Genomic DNA, 16,766 nt, shown 5'->3' with positions numbered 1-16,766 from the left:
CCAGAAAAACTCTGAAGCAGGTTTCTTGAAAAGATTCTGAGTAATTTTTCATAGTATTTTTTTATCTTTACAGAAACTGACTTTTGTAGACTTGATACATTTTGTACTTCTGTTGTTTTATAACTAGAACACATTTTCACCCATGTGAGTGTTCTGTTGCCCATACCCTGAGTAGACCATCACTCTTCTGGATTAGTGTTGGAGCCAGTTCCTCATTTGTGAGATGTCACTTGAAAGCCCTGTGCTGCTACTGCGAGTGGGTGACCCCAAAGGTGTTTTGGGTGTCCAGTAAAGAAGTGATTAGACCAGCTTACTCTGCAGACCAAGTTGGGTAAGCTCCAGTAAACTCTGGTAATTGCAGATTTTCACTTTATGACTCAGTAGTAGGTCTAAATCAAAATAGTATTTTTGAATGCCTAAGCATTTTGAAAATACCTAGAGACTGTGTTGCTGCTATTGCATAAGGAATTATGGATATCTGTTCACTGGCTGCGATGGAGAAATAGAATCATAGAATCATTGTGGTTGGAAGAGACCTCTAAGATCATAGTCCAACCATCAGCCCAACACTACCATGCTTACTAAACCATGCCCCAAAGTGCCATATCTGCAGGCTTTTTGAACACCTCCAGGGATGGAGACTCCATCACTTCTCTGGACAGTCTATTCCAATGCTTGACCATAAAGACATTTTTTCTGATATCTTATCTAAACCTTCCCTTGTGCAACTTCAGGTCATTTCCTTTTGTCCTATCACGTGTTATTTGGGCAAAGAGACCAGCACCCATGTGTCCACAACTCAATCAGACTGTGCATACAGATACCCTTGTAACATCAATGTAGTAGTAATTGAATTAAAATCAGTGTTAAGTTTGGTCCAGTTTCTTTTGTGTTTAGCAAAAAGTGCGTATGAGCTGACAACCTGTGTTTGTTGTAGACAGAACACAGAACAGGAATTTCAATGCGCATTTATGCAGTTTGGGTGTTTCCATGTTGTTTCGTTAGTTAATACCAGTTGTTAGAATCTGGAACCATAAATGGCTGTGTATTTTATTAACTTGGTAAAATCACCATCGTCAACGTGGGTGTTTTTTGTTTAGGGTTTTTATTTTTTTTTTTTTTTTTTTTTAGCGTGGTGTAGCTAATCTCTACAAAATGTGAGTACTCTCCTCCCCCCTAGAGCTTGCTCAAGTCCCAAGTCCCCACCAAATCCTTGATTTAAGTGAAACCTTTAGTAGAGTAAAAGGGCCCCCAGAGAAGGACTGCTCTGTGAAGTTTGGAGAGAGCTGTAATGAAAAGTTTCGTTGTTATTTCATATTTACTTACCAAATCCTGCCAGAGTAAATTCTTGCCAAACTAGTTTTATATATTTCTTGTCTGGTCTTGCTAACGTATTGTTTTGTATCAGGACCTTGTCTGACAGGAAAAGCGACCAGAACAGTTCAGGCTATGGCACAATGAATAGGTGATGCCGGAAAAATGAAGTCTATCTGAAACTTCTTATGCAACATTGAGAAACTTTATAGGGAACTAATTAGCAAAAGTGGTGCAGCTTATATATCAAAGCTATTTTTAATGTAGACTGTACATACTGAAATAGCACAATAGAGATTTGGAAGTGGGCATTTCTACTATTGATTCTGTAATCATGCGTGTTTTCTTACATTTGCCTTGGAGGTGGGAACTAATGATGGTGGGAAGGAAAAAAATAACGATACGGGAATATATGAGTTGTTTCAGTTTGGGTGCTGTTTGTGTTCATGGATGTAGTCAAGTCACTGAGCCAATACTGCAATTATCTGTTTCTAATGTTTCCGTTCTTCAGTAAGAAGTTTAGGTGGTGCAAGCAAAATTGGTTGTGTGTGTCACATATGAGGGATGAGGTTCTCTTAAAGCCTGAGCTAGTTATTCCATTTCTGATTTGCAGCAAAACCTGGTTTATGGCTTTGAGTTGGAGTAATTGGCAGAGGAAGCCTGTATCAAGACCTTCAGAAGTGCAAGAAGCTTACTGGCTGGTCAGTTTGGCTGTGAATTTAAAGCCTTGGATCTTCTCAACTGTGTTTCGGTCTCTGGTGCACATACGAGAGGCAGAGGACATTTTTGTAAGGGGCTAGAGGCTGAAGAAGTGAAGTAATTTTAGTTTGAGAGCAGAGTTTACAAAGGCCCTTCTGAAGAAGGCTTCCCTTTAGAACTTGTTTGTTAAGAAACTTTGAAGGATTTCTGTTTTACACAGGAGGCTTTTTTCCAGCCCTGTCTGTAACTGTTAGTGGAGTATTCAAACTTCAAAGAAGGTTTAACCTGGTACTTGCATTATGTATGTTTATACAGATTAAATTTCTGTGCTGTGTAGCTATGTGTACACCTTTATACGTATGACAATATGAATAACATAGTACTATTTTGTAATTAGTCCTGAATTTTAGCTTTAGAAAAAAGAATACTGAATTGTCTCCTCTCCTCTGCTATGCTATGACAGTAAGTGCAGTTTGAAGAAAAGCCATCCACTAAGGATCCACTATATGTTTATATAATACATTTATTCTAAGCAAGTATTTAATGACATTTAATACTTACAGAAGTCAAAGAAAAAAAAATTCTGTAATTTAATTCCTGGCATGACTTAGCCTAATGACTCTAAAATGTAATTCTGAACACTGATTGTCATCCGATGATGATTTACAGCAGTATTTAAGGTGGATCTACTTATATAAACAATGAAGTTACACGATTATCACATTTCTCCAAAATATTTGACCTATGTGTATATATCTCATACAAAAAACCAGAGTTCTAGGACATAGAAACCAAAATGAATATGACTTTGTTATTTCATGCAGCATTGTGTCCAAGAATTCACACAGCATGTCCTCTCAAGATTTAAAAACGCATATGGATTTAGAGGAATTCTGTTCTCCCATTTCTTGACCCGTTCCGTCCTTTTAGAAATAAAATTATTTTCAAGTTCTTTAAGGGTGGAAGTTTTTTTGAGGGAGCTGGGGGTTCTTTTTGAGTTTGGGTGGGTGGATTTTTTTATTGTTAGGGTTTGTTTTCTCTTGATTTTTAGACACTGATACCTGAAAAGCTTTAGATTCTAGTTGTTATTTTTAGGAAGTCAGTAACTTTGCAAGATGATGCAAGTTTGAAGGCCCTCAAATTAATCACTTTCTGTAGTCGTGCCTGGTCTGTGAAAAGCAAGGAAGCTCTCTGCTGCTAGGCACTTAACAACAGCCTGGGGCATTGGCACTGCTATGGGGGCGTATTTGAGAAGCATGAAAAGACTATGTATCATGTTCAGGGTGTGTGTTTATAGTACAACTTTCCCCTGTTAGAAGACAGTGAGTTTTTTAAGAACAGGACCTTGAGTACTAAACAGCAGTCAAGTCATGTAGCAATACATGGAAGACACTTTGTGGATGTAACCTTATTCTGTTGGTTATGGTTTCCTTTTTATCAAAAGTAGTAATAATGATTATAAAGCCAGTCTTCCCAGTTACTGGTATACACATACATACTCACACAACCACACACGCACATATACGCATATGTATTTGTCCATATGTATATGTGTGTATATGTATCTTCTTTTAGTTAATATGTGGAAGGTGTTCTTCGTGTAAGATTTAGATATCCCATCTACCAACTCAACCAAAGCACAGATAGAAAGCCCTGTCATTTAAATATTGGTTTGTACCCTTTATAGCTGTCCTGTAATGTTTTGTGCCTTGTTGACTGCTGTCTGAGATACAAGCTGGAGAAGTGGGCCTGCGTGAACCTCATGAGGTTCAACAGAGCCAAGTGCAAGGTCCTACACCTGAGTTGGGGCAATCCGCAGTTTCTTTACAGAATCATAGAATCCCTAGGTTGGAAAAGACCTTTGAGATCATCAAGTCCAACAGGATGACAGATGATGTGATTAAGAGCACCCCTGTGGACAAGGACTTGGGGGTGTGAATGATGAGGAGCTTGACAAGATCTGGCAGTGTATGCTCGCAGCCCAGAAGGCTAACTGTATGCTGGGCTGCATCAAAAGAAATATTGCCAGCAGGGCAAGTGAGGTGTACCTCTCCTGCTACTTCGCTCTTGTGAGACCCCACCTGGAGTACTGTCTCCAGTTCTGGAATCCTCAACATAAGAAGGAGATGGAACTGTTGGAATGGGTCCAGAGGAGGGCTACAAAGATGATCAGAGGGCTGGAGTATCTCTGCTATGAAGACAGGCTGAGGGAGTTGGGGTTGTTCATCCCAAAGAAGAGAAGGCTCCAGGGAGATCTTATAGTGACTTTCTAGTACGTGAAAAGGGCGTACAAGAAAGCTGGGAAGGGACATTTTACAAAGGTGTGTAATGATAGGAAAAGGGGGAATGGCTTTAAATTGGAAGGAGGAAGATTTATTCTAGATATAAGGAAGAAATTCTACAGTATGAGAGTGGTGAGGCACTGGCACAGGTTGCCCAGGGAAGTTGTGGGTGCCCCCTCCCTGGAAATGTTCTAGGATGGGGCCTTGAGCAGCCTGATCTAGTGGGAGGTGTCCCTGCCCATGGCAGAGGGTTGGAGCTGGATGTTTTTTAAGGTCCCTTCCAACCCAGACCATTCTATGATTATTTTGAGAATGAGGTATTTTCCTTTTATATGCTATATATTCAGTAACACTGGGAATTCTGTTCCCCTACGTGTTAGTGATGGGACTGTGACTCATGCAGAACTGATAAAAGTGGGAAGAGTATGTGTCTTATCTGGGGTGATTTAAAAAAAGAACTTTGGCTTTGTCTCATTTTACATTTAGCTACAGGAATATGATCTAAATGTAGAGTGTTTGTAGGACTGCAGTGTTAACTGTATGGTGGAATAACCTTTTTCTGTTGGTACACGATATCTCATTTTCTTCTCCTTTTATGCAGGATCCAAACTACTGGATACAAGTACATCGACTGGAACACGGGGATGGTGGGATCTTAGATCTTGATGATATTCTTTGTGATGTAGCAGATGATAAAGACCGTGTAAGTACAAAAAGTTACAAAAGCATCTCAGTGTGCACTGCTCGTTGGCATGACAGCATTCTGTGTTTCCTGTGTGTGTCCAGAAGTGGGAGTAAATACAAACGTTTTAGTATTTTTATATAGCTTGTTTGACAGATATGAGAAGTCTTTTATTTTAATAGTTTTCAAAAAATACAGGAAATATATTATTGAAAGCATGGCTCTTCATCCTTTTTGGTTTTTTAAAAGTTCAAGTAAGAAAAGGAGGCTGAGCTGGAGGAATAAAAAAACCTCATAGAGTGAAACAGCAGTGTGAAAAAAATGAATCTGTGAGTTAAAGACTTTAGCTTCATGTTACCAGTTGAATATGTGAAAAATACACATTGTTTTTAAACTGCGGAGGGTTGGTGGATTATTTTTTTTAAATCTTTTTTTGGGGACGGATTTCTGATTATGCAGAACTTGGGGGAATAATTATACACTGCTGGAACTTGAGTCCTTTTACTCTTTTTTATTTAAGTAGAGATGAAGATTGCAGTCAGATAAGAGGATTTCGGTTATTGGCTGTTTGAGTTGTAGATACTTGAGTCTTTGAATTACATGTTCAAAAAGGATAAGGTAACCAGCAGTGTGGCAAACTGTTAAGGTCTGTGTCAACACCTCACTTTTCTCTGCAAAGCACATGTGTTTGCTGAAGCTTGTGAGAGCCTCTGAGCCCGATACAGACTTCAGTTTGGAAATGTGTTTCAGGGCCCTGCTCGCTTCACAGACGGGATCCTTAATTGCCTCTGTTGGAAGCAACAGGCACTCTGAAGGCTCCTTGAAAACTGGCCAAATGATGACTCCTAGGCTAATTTTTCAGAAATAAACACTTTGCCTGCAGTTATTTCTTGTGACAAAATTTAATTGGCATGGTTATTTCAACTAGGGCTTTGTAAAGAAAAAATGTGAGGAGTCTTGGGACATGGAGACTCCTCACTGTCTGAAATGTTGGGATTACTCAGGCTGTATAGAGTAACAGTGCTGAGTTTTCGGGAATTTCTTCCATAAAAATAGAGCCCATCTAAGATTTCACAGAAAGCTAATTAAAACCTCTATTTAGCTATCTCATATTGAAGTGCTCAGCTGCGTGATTAGTTTAGCTTTTGCTTGTAGGCCTCAAGGAGGCTGGTGCAAGTTGTTACTGTATATAAGTGAACACACATATATTTGCGCGTATGTGTGTATCTATACCAGGGTTTGTTTTTTTAAACTTATTTGAATCATGCACTTAGCTCCTCACATGCTCTTCCCTTCAGAAGAAATTTGAGTTCTGATGACTTCAAGACCTCATTCTTTGGCTGTTACCCTGCCTTGCTGCCTTCAAGTGCAGTAATTCCTCACAGTGAAACTCTGTGGGTGTTTTTATGTGTGTGACTAATAGATGAAAAACTCTGGCTGCAACTGAAGCAGGCAAAGTCATTATTACAGTATTGTTTTTGTATATAGATGGACAAGATACCTAGTAATTAGTAGTACTTATGTCTGCATTTGCCAAGCTTGTATCCTCTGATTCTGTGAATCTGGGACGTCTCTGCTGATAGCACTCATCAGTTAAATTTCCTTTTTTTAAAGGACCTTGTAGCATTGATCAGGAAGGTGCAATATAAACCTGTACTGTGATATGCTGCTTTATATCTTTCAATTAATCATTCTCACTTGACCTTCATGCTTGATTCTTTTCAAACACTGCAATCATTAGTCATTATTTTTCAGTTTCCTGTATTATATTTTATAGCTGACCTTCCTGGTTCTCTTTAGTTTTGGATTTTTGCATTTGATGCTTCCTCCATAGCAAGTGTCTCAACTAGTTAGCAGAACCTCATATAGGTCTTATTAATGCAAAGTTCTGAATGTGTCTCCAGTTAGTGATATTTTTTATATATATACACTCTTAAGCATATATTGTTAAATTTAAATGGATGATGTTGAAACATTTAATTACATTATTACTGAGGTCTGGAGGATTAGTTAGGGTCAAAATTAAACACTAGTCTACATGCTTTATTTTTCAATTTGGACAAAAATATATAGGATATTGCAAAACTGAACACTTAATATCTTTCTGTTCATTTTCATAAGAAAGTCCATTACGTTCCTGAAGACAAATACATTGTGCCATTTATACCTATCATCTCTACTTTTCAAAATCAGTTTACTCTTTTCATGTTTTTTCAGATATAAGGATCATTCCAACAGCAATAAACGTGATTTTTGTCTTTTTTTATGTTGCTTTTATGTCATAATTATTTGTACGATGTCATATAAGCAGAATACAGAATGCAAAGCATCTGAGGACCACCTTGTCCTCTTGTTTGCTTCATTGCTTGCTTGTTATAGTCAGCTATATTAGTAAAATGAAACTCTAAGTAATGTGAAGAACTCCTATTCCACCATCTCCATGGGGAAAATGTTCTATAACACATACAAAGACCCTTACAGGCAGCAGCTGTTCTGGATGGAATAAGTATCCTTGTGATGGTGTCCTTCATATTAAAATACATTGTGGGTGACTTTATTTAGCTTCTTCAGTCCCTATAGTTTGGTATTCTCTTGTCACTTACTAAACCAGAACGGATGAGTAAGTGTTAACCAGTTGCTCTCTGGAATAATTTGTCATGCTCAATGTTGTTCCCCCTTAAAAAAAAAGAGAAAAACATGAGACAAATTACGGGGAATAATTGATTTTTGTGAAGTTTTTTTTTTCCTTTCAAAAATGGCTTTTATTAAGCCTTTTAACACAGTTCATTGAGAAATCATATGATTCTATGAGTCTAAAGTGCATAATGCATTCTAACTTAGCATGGAACTTACATTCACGTTAAATGATATTGCTACCCATGAAGTTGCTGATGAAAATGTGCTTGGTGCAGTTAATTGTAGTAAAAGTATTAAAAAAAAAAAAAATGCTCACTTAGATAATTTTTTTCTTGGAAAACTTTTTTGTGATTCATAGATTGAAGTGCAAATTTTGTGTTTTATGGAAAGAGCTTTCAACAGAAACAGATAAGATTTTCTAATATTTATCCATCTCTCTTCCTCTCTTTTTACATGACTACAAATATCTTGTCTCGTCTTTGTTTTTGAAACATATTTGGCCAAAAGAAACATAAATCCGTTTTTAACTAGTGGCATTGATTCCAGTCGTAATTATGAGCATGTTTGGTACTGCTTGAAGAAACTGCTTGAAAAGCTTGGGGCAGATGAATGGCTAGTATGTCTTACTAGAAATAAAGGAGAAATAACTCCCTTCAACTCGCTTTTAGTCAACTGCATCACCTATTTAGATTATTTTAAACATACAGGTTTCTTGTGCGATTAATGTTTAGAACAATATTTTAGATAGGTTAACAAACTGATTTGTTTAGATTTCTGTTACTTGTAAAAGTAGCCCTTCATTTGAAGGCTCTCTGAAAACATATGTCAGTTTGACAAGTTTCCAGCTTGATGATCACATGCTTGATGATCTCAGTTCAGTTCTTGGTAGGCAGACGTTCTCAACAGCAAAAAAAAAACCCAATCAACTGAACAAAAAAGAAACCCCAACCACCCTTAGCTGTTTCTCCTGACAGGCTGAGGCACATAGATGCTTCAGAGATTCTCATACTTTGGGTGTAATATGAAAGTACTTTTTCAGGGATCTTGTAGACCCTTGTTTATCCATGGGGAAAGAAATCTCAGGACATTGTTGTGTAATTTCCCATTTCAAAAGTATGAATATAAGCTGCTTCAGTTGAATTCTCACTGAAATGGGCTCTTGTATTTTGCTCCATTAAAAAAAAAAAGTTTAATATGCAATTATATTTAATTTTTTCTTGACTAGTAATGCTCTGTGGCTCATTGAAAAGCTTTGGAGATAAAAATGTCTACGTGGTGTAGTTACATTTAGGAAAAATTAGAGGCTTTTCAGCCCAAGAGAAAAATAATCTGCCATTAAGAGTCATTGGTTTGGGTGAGCCCCTGTGCAAACAGGGCTAGTTGAAAACAATGTAGAATATTGAACCTCTTGGCATTTATTCACAATTTTTTTTCCCCAAATATATTAGTTTTTGGTAGCTTGGGAATTATCAACCTGAAAATGTAGAAGCATCAGCATCTTATGATTTCCTTCATCACTATTGTAATAAATGCAGCACTCTGGTTTTAAGAAATAATGAGGTATTTTGATATATGCTTAGAGTTACAGGCTAGGTTTTGTTCTCTAAACTAAGGAATGGGCTTTCATTACTTGACTTACTGTTTTCAAATACTCTGTCAGCAATTTGCCCTGCATAATTCATATTTCCACTCACTGAGTGCAGAGATAAGAAATGTAGGAACATAGTTTAGTGTTGTCTGGAGTGAAGTTTCACGCTTGCCACAGTGTGTGCGCACATAGTGTCAGTGTCCAGCCAAGGTCACTGTAAGATCAAGCTTGTGTGGGTGCTTCTTGCTGCTTAGACAGATTTTGAACCTCCTAGGAAGACACAGAAGAAGCTGCTTTTTGAGTGGAATACTGTTGGTGAGAATGGGCTGGAGATTAATTTCATAGGTCTGTGTTGAAATGTAGTTTGTAAACATCATGATCTAGAGTTGGCTGTGTTAAGTATCAAATTGCTGCTGAAATTCACTGTGATCAATTATACTTCATTTGCATCTGCTTTTAGAGACCTACAGAGACTAGTGAATTATGAATTTAATGCTGGCTTGCTTCTAGTGTGATGGGAGAAAGGCTTTGAGCAGCAGCTTCTCACAATATGAAGGCATATTAGGAGCTTTTCCCAGAGTAGCGGAAAGGAAATGAACTTTTGTGTGGTTTTTTTTTTTTGTGTGAAACATATGGTCAGTTCTAAATAATAACTGCTGTTTTGTTTACTTCCTCTTGGAAAGCACTGAGTTAGAGAGGCATGTGATGCACAAAATGTGGCTTTGGAAAGGATGACTGTGTTTTGTTTGTAACAAATGTTAACTTGAAACCAACACAAAAGTAAATCTATTTTGAGAAAATGCATGATATTGTTAAGGTTAAAGGCTAGCTCGGAACTGGACAGCTGTGATTACAATATCTTGCTGCTATTGATTTTTGTTCTGTCACCCTTATTTTTAGTGACAGTTCTGCAAGATTCCAGCTCTAAAGTAAATTCTGAGTAGACCACTGACAACATGATGGTGGTGCAAAGAGTGAGATGCTGGTTACCCTGCATGTGTTCTTCTTTCTAAAGTGTAAAAGAGCTTTTGAACTTGATGAAAGTTGCATAGATAAACTTGTGTTATCTTTAAATTTCCATCAGCACATAATCAGGGTACTAAAAGTAGTGGTGTTTGTTCTAAATTTGGGTGTCTCTCAGCCTCATTCAAGCAAACTTGCAGCTGAATTTACATTTCAGTTCTCTTTGACTCTGCAACTTAAGTCTAAAACCATGAACAGAGAAGAACAACAACTTTTTGTTGTACTCCTGAAGTTTGTTTCTGACATTGACGGATTAAAACCCTGTGTGAATGAAAGAACGTCTAGGTCCAGTGCAGCAAATCTGACAGCAAAAGCTAAAAAAGCAAAACAAAAAAAATTTAAATATGATTGTTAGTATTTACAATACTATGATTACTATGCCCTTCTTCCTTTTTCCTCAAACCTTTTCCATCATATTTAATTTCAAATACTGCCATGATTATTTCTGCCACAGCGTGCAGCTTCCCTCTTCTTGTTCTGTCACTGTCTTCCCTGTATCCCAGGAAAACAGGATGACCTTGAAACAATTTGTGGTTACTCATAAGTGACTTGGCAAAACACATTTTGAGCATAAGGCTTTCTTTTCTTGTAATGGCTTAAAATAACTACTTGAGCCTTTGAGCTTGGGAAAGTATTGATACTGGGAAAGAAACCCTTTGGATAACAATTCCATGATTATTTTCTGTTAAAAAAATGGAAGACCTTCAGTTTAACAAGGAGCTCTTGATGTCATCTAGTATTCTCCAGCATTTTTTATTTTAGTTATATTTTTAGAGATTGACACTTTGACATTCTCTGAAGATCTGTCTGACTGGTAAAAGCAGAATGTCTGTTTTAACCAGATTTTCTTTCATATTAACACTCTTGACTTACTATGATGATGATCACATGATTTTTAGAACTGTCTTGCTGATGGATTTAAAGTAGAAAATCAAAGTTTTTATGTAGTCTTTTATGTAGCTGCTATTTAATGAATACATTTTTTGAAATGACATATGCAAATATAAATATTATCTTTGGGCGAAGCATGGGATTAAAACGCTTGTAGTATTTCTGACAAGCTAAGTTTTAACTTCACAATATTTATGGATTAGACCAAAACCCATGGAAATGAGGAAATACTGGGCATGATATAGTAATCTGGAAATGTGCATTTTCCAGTTAGTAAGAGATGTTAGGTGTAACTACATGTTGCTTCCCATCTGTAACTCTGTTTTTCATCACTGTTTTTCATTTCAACACTGTTGTCCAAATTATTAATCTCATCATAATTTCCTTTTTTAGCTCTGTGTAGATAGCATTATTTTTTGTTTATTTTTGTGATAAACTTCCATATCCCCATTCCTTTCCTATATTACTGAAGTAGGAATTCTTAGTGCAATAATAGAACTGGGTAGGAGAGGAGTGGCATTTGTAAATTTGTGAATTAGTTTATGGAGTTCTGAAGAGCTGCAGGTAAATCTGATGTCTGAAAATCAAATAATTTGGTAAAACCTGTCCTGTGAGGAATAGCAGGCCCAGGCGTGAATATGATGTAGTTGGGAAGACCATGACAGTGCTCTGAAGACGGTCATGCCTCACAAACCCTTCTGGATTCTCAGTAGAAAGACAGACCTGGGCAACAGTGACTGGGTTAGGACAGTCAAAAACCCCACAAACTTGTCGTAGGATAAGAGAAAGGATGTTACAAATATGTAACTGATTAAAAGATGGAAAATGGAGCATGTATTGTTCAATGCATTTGCAACTGTTCTGAAAAAAGGGAAGAGGGATTTGAATAAAGGATTGACATTCCATTACCGTGTGTGAATCTGAATGTAGATGCTTATTATGAAGGGTTGTAGAAGCATTCTGTGATACAGAGGGAATAGACATGATGAATGAAATATAATTTTGGAAAATGTGATGTACTTTACAGAGAGACTCCTTTAGCTGAATGCAGAAAATAATGAGTTCTGAGCTGCCTATTAGATTTGGGAAAATGTTTTTTATTTTATAGTAGGCCTCAGGAAACATTGACTTACACTACAAGGTACAGGTATGTGAGACATAATAAGATCTAAGAAGGCTTCCAGCAACTTATGCTTGTGTGTCTCTCTGCCACAGGCTGTCCTCCCCATCCTGCCACTTGAACCCTTACAGGCTGTAGCACTCTTTGTACCCCATCTCTTAGCAGATTTATTCACTAAATGGCAGAAGATTCCTTGCCAAAATAACCAAATATTTTTCTGCTATTTCATGAGCATCATCATTCCACTGAAGGATTTGGCAAACTGAGGAGAAAAGGCAGAGGACTTCACTGCTGGAAGTGGCTGAGGTGTGAAGGAAGAAGTAAGAAGAGGGAGAGTGGGAACATGTGCAGGCTGAGACTTTCCCTTTCGGTTCAGCAAGGCTACTGGTGGCTGTGGAGCTGAGTTATTCCTGTGGTGAAGCAAGGGGCAAGGGACGGAGTGGGTGATGGGATCTTGCTGCTGTATGTGCTGGTAGTGAGCCCTCTGTTTCCTCCAGCTGCAAACAAAGAAACTAGAAAAGATGATGTAGAAATAGCAAAAGCACAGAGCAATTGCCAACATTGATTCCGGGTATAAATCAAAGGCTTCACTACCAGCAGTCCCTAAATGGACCAGGACACAGCCTTTAAAAGACGATAGAAGAAATGAACTGTGTGATAGTGTAAAGTCAGAGATGACACTGAGAAATCATTCTTTGTGTTTTTCAGTGCAAGATCTCGGGACATCAAATGAAACTGAATTTTTCATTAGTAAAGCAAATAATACCTTTCATTTTCAAATTTGACTTTTTTGAGTGCTGCGGATTCTTCTGTTTAGGTGAAATGAAAATAAATAAATTCCAGACCTTTTTCTCTATCTTTAAAGATTTTAAAGATGGCTGTCCTTTTCAATTTCCTTCATAATTTGCTTTTTGACATTTGGAAATCTTTTCATTATCTCTACTCATTCTTATTACGGTTCTTGCAGCTGTTTTAGGTCTATTGTGTTTTCTGTTTAAGTGAAATGTTTGGGTTTGTACCTGGTACTTGATACAAGGTCAGATGCTTTGTAATAAATTTTGTAAGTTTTTGTGTCTTTATTAGTCTTAATGGCTAATATTTATTCTTGTGCATATAAGCATGATTGGAGTATGTCATCTGCAAAAGGCTTTCACACTTTTTCTTTACCTTAATTTCTATGATATATCAGAATGCTTGTGACTTTTATCAAGAATGCTTTAAGAAGTTTTGGAGGACCTATTTTTCCTTGAGACATCATCGTTTAAAAGCATGCATAATGCTGAATTATCTGCTTATTTTCACCCTTCAAAAAGATGATGCTTGTAAATTGTGGGAACTGGTAATTTTAAGTGAGGTCTCAATTTGTGAGAAAGTTTAGATTAAAGAGGTTCTTTGGCAAAAACCACAGAGAGTGTTGAAATGATGATGGTCTCACAGTGTCTAATATTAGTAACACTGAAAGTCGATATGTGACTATGGATGATGGTTGCTACAGCATTACAAACTCATCACAATTAAGAGCTACTTCATCCTAAAAATATTTAGTAATGGATTTTTTCTAAGTCCTGTAATAATTACAGATTCCCTACATAGATGTAGCTGTAGCTAATATAAAGCAGTACTTTCTAATTCTTCACAGTGTAAATCGCCACAGAAATTTGCAGTGAATCTGGAATTAGACCATTATGGCTGAAAAATGCATTATATTCTGATAGCTTTTCATTAATTTTAGCCATATCACTTTTTCCTAGAGGCATATTACTCATCCTACAACAAAGGAAGAAATTGCAGAAAAGTTTGGTTATGGGAATTCATTAACCCGACCCTCTTACTCCTTGATATCGGCAGGTCTTAAAAGAAATGCTGTTCCAACTTCACAGATGTTTCCTAACAGAGATGATGGTGAGACTCATACACTAGAGGACTGACCCATATTAAAGCTTAATTATAGTAATGGATAATCCTGCAAGTATAAATTATTCATAGTTGTTTTGTATGTGAAAGTAGCATCATGAATAAATTAAGGAAAAGTTTCTGGAAAAGACTCATGACAATGGATTAAGTTTGTGAAAAGATAATTTTCCTCCTTGTCTTTTAACCCAAATTTAAACCTGACAGCATTGCACTTGCAGGTGTGTTCCTGTACACACAGCTTTGTGTTGAGGATCTGTTTTGTTTAATGGAAATCAATAACAAGTCTTGGGGCTCTACACCCTTGTAGTGTTCCTTGACTAATATGTTGTGCAAGGGAAACATTCCTACCTAAGTACAGTCCTGGTGCAAAAGTTGCAATCTCAGCTGTCTGATTCCCACACTGTCACTAGGATGAGAATTTGTTAGTGTTACCCTCTTATCTGTTGATACCAACAGGTCTTAAGATTACTGTAAGTTTATGGTTATTTCTGAGGAAGGATGATAAGACTTGCACATAGTCTTGGACTTTATTTTCCAGTTAGCTTAGTAGATAAAGTAACTCACAAGTCTTTAGTGTTAATAGTTTTTCTGACATAGAGAGAAGAAAGAATATTTGGATTAGGTTAAAACAGGGCTCCTAGTGAATGGAGCAGCTACCTCATACTAAAGGTTCCTTCAGCAAGTGCCTTGGATCCAAAGAGAAGAAAATGATGCTGTCATTTTCCAGGAGCTTTCACCAGTTTGATTTTTCAGACGCCTTCCTAGCAGTAGCTCAGAAAGGAAGGAGTTAAGAAGATGCTTTGAACCCAAAGTCTTCTGCTTCATCCCCACACCCTGTTGGTGTACTTCCACACCCTGTTGGTGTAGAGAACTACCTTCCGTTCACCTTTAGCGTGCTCAGCAGGATAGTCACTACATTTTTCAGATTAGCATCACTGCTGAAGCCTGTTTGAGTTTATACAGCAAGGAGTTCTTCCTGCTCTTCAATGACATACAGCATCGCAGGGCTGTCGGCTTTTTCATTTGTACGACCTGTTGGAAGAACTGAAATTATTCTTAGACGGGCTCTGTTCCTTGTAGACTGCTCCACTTCCTATAGGGTTGAAGATTGTTCACTGTAAGCTTGGTGGAAGCTTGATGGTACTGAGTTTTTTTTTTCCCTGGGACACTGTTTGCTTGAAGGTAACCATACTTTTGTGGATGAAATGGCAGACACACCTAAGAGGAAAATTACAAAGAAGTCGTCGTCTTTTTCTTATGATCGCCGGAGAGATTCAGTGAAAGTCAGGAGACAGTCTAAGTCTCTCAGCTTTAAGTCAGCTACACTGGGTGCTCAGAAAAGGCAGACACAGAAGAAGCAGGTTTGTATTTGGATATTTCTCAAAAACAGTCTTTCTTTCTTAAATTAAAAAAGAGATTGTAAAACTTGATGTGGTAATACAAAGCGGAAAACAATCTCTGCTGATTTGCAATATGAGTATGTATGTGTATACATACAGGCTTGTGTGCAGGTAAAGCTGGATTTTTTTTGCTGTAATATTTCTTAAGAGCTAGCTAAACTTGTGCTGTTAATTTTATTGGAAGAAGTCTGCATCTTTTCTGCTTTTAAGACATGTTTTATAATTTTTATTTTGTCTTAAGTTGCTCCTACAGTGTAATACGTGCCCAGCAAGCTTTTGGTAGTGTGTTGCCATGCTGAAAAACATGATGAGTACTGAAACTTTTGAATTTATTATTCAGATTACAACTGTTTTGCCGCTCTTCATTTTTATTTTTAATGTTTAAAGGTACCAGACTGAGAGCTTTAGGGAGTGAAATATTTCACTTATTCCAGAACAAGTAACACAAGTCAGCAGCAGCACCTGTTCTGGTGGGACCAGTTCTTAGGGTTAGAGGCCAACTTAATGCCTTGGCAGTGCTGCACTGCTGTAGTTAAAGACTTTCATAGGCAGGTCTTTATCTTTTGTAGTTGAAATCTAATTAAATGAAGTTTCTCCAAAGATGTAGTGCGCTGTAGTGAATGGGATAAACCCAAGTGAGTCAGTTGATGAAATGTCTTTGTATACTGATCTCCAATTTAATATAATATGAAAGGAGCACAGGATGACTATCGGCCATCTCTCACTCTGCATTTGTGTGCACTGAGTGCCTTTTTGAAGGTTTTAAAGGAACCTTTCAGGGAATTATTAATAAGCTGTGTAGAACATAAAGTATTTTAATACTTTGCAAGTAGTGTTTCCAAAAATGCTTTAAAATAAACTACATTTCCATTAGCAGTATAAGTGGATTTCTCACGTGCAAGTCATGTTTGAGCCCTGAGCACCACATCTGCTCCTGAATTTTGGAGGCAATATATCTATTCAGATTTAAGAGAAATTATTGTGTCCAGCACAAACTTTGATATTAGCTTAAGAACACAATGATTTTGATGTGTGTTTGTTTATATTTGATTTTATTTCTATTTCTGTTGTTAATTAAAGCTTAAATTGTCTATTTAAATAGCAAAATATTAACTAGTAGAGTACTAGGATATCCTGGCTTCAGTGTGTTTCTGTAGTGTTAATTAAAGTCATAACTGAAGACCCTTTGTTTGAAATGAGGGAGTATTCAAATAAA

At 37.2% G+C, this 16,766-nt stretch overlaps 1 protein-coding gene across 14 annotated transcripts in view; it reads left to right on the top strand.

The window, feature by feature from the left end:
* Positions 1-16,766, top strand: part of PARD3 (par-3 family cell polarity regulator) — a 448,147-nt gene that overhangs the window by 42,940 nt on the left and 388,441 nt on the right. For 13 of the 14 annotated variants that reach the window (XM_054058316.1, XM_054058313.1, XM_054058305.1 and 10 more), the window contains exon 2: positions 4,897-4,998. In XM_054058316.1, coding sequence (XP_053914291.1) covers positions 4,897-4,998 — 102 coding nt within the window. Of the gene's footprint in view, positions 1-4,896; positions 4,999-15,121; positions 15,512-16,766 lie in introns of those variants that run through there. The other variant, XM_054058308.1, reaches the window with a different exon arrangement.

The sequence above is a fragment of the Cuculus canorus genome, chromosome 2, assembly GCF_017976375.1.
Source record: "Cuculus canorus isolate bCucCan1 chromosome 2, bCucCan1.pri, whole genome shotgun sequence".
Taxonomy (NCBI): domain Eukaryota; kingdom Metazoa; phylum Chordata; class Aves; order Cuculiformes; family Cuculidae; genus Cuculus; species Cuculus canorus.
The sequence above is the reverse complement of the archived record's forward strand: the minus strand, read 5'-3'. Positions and strand labels throughout refer to the sequence as shown.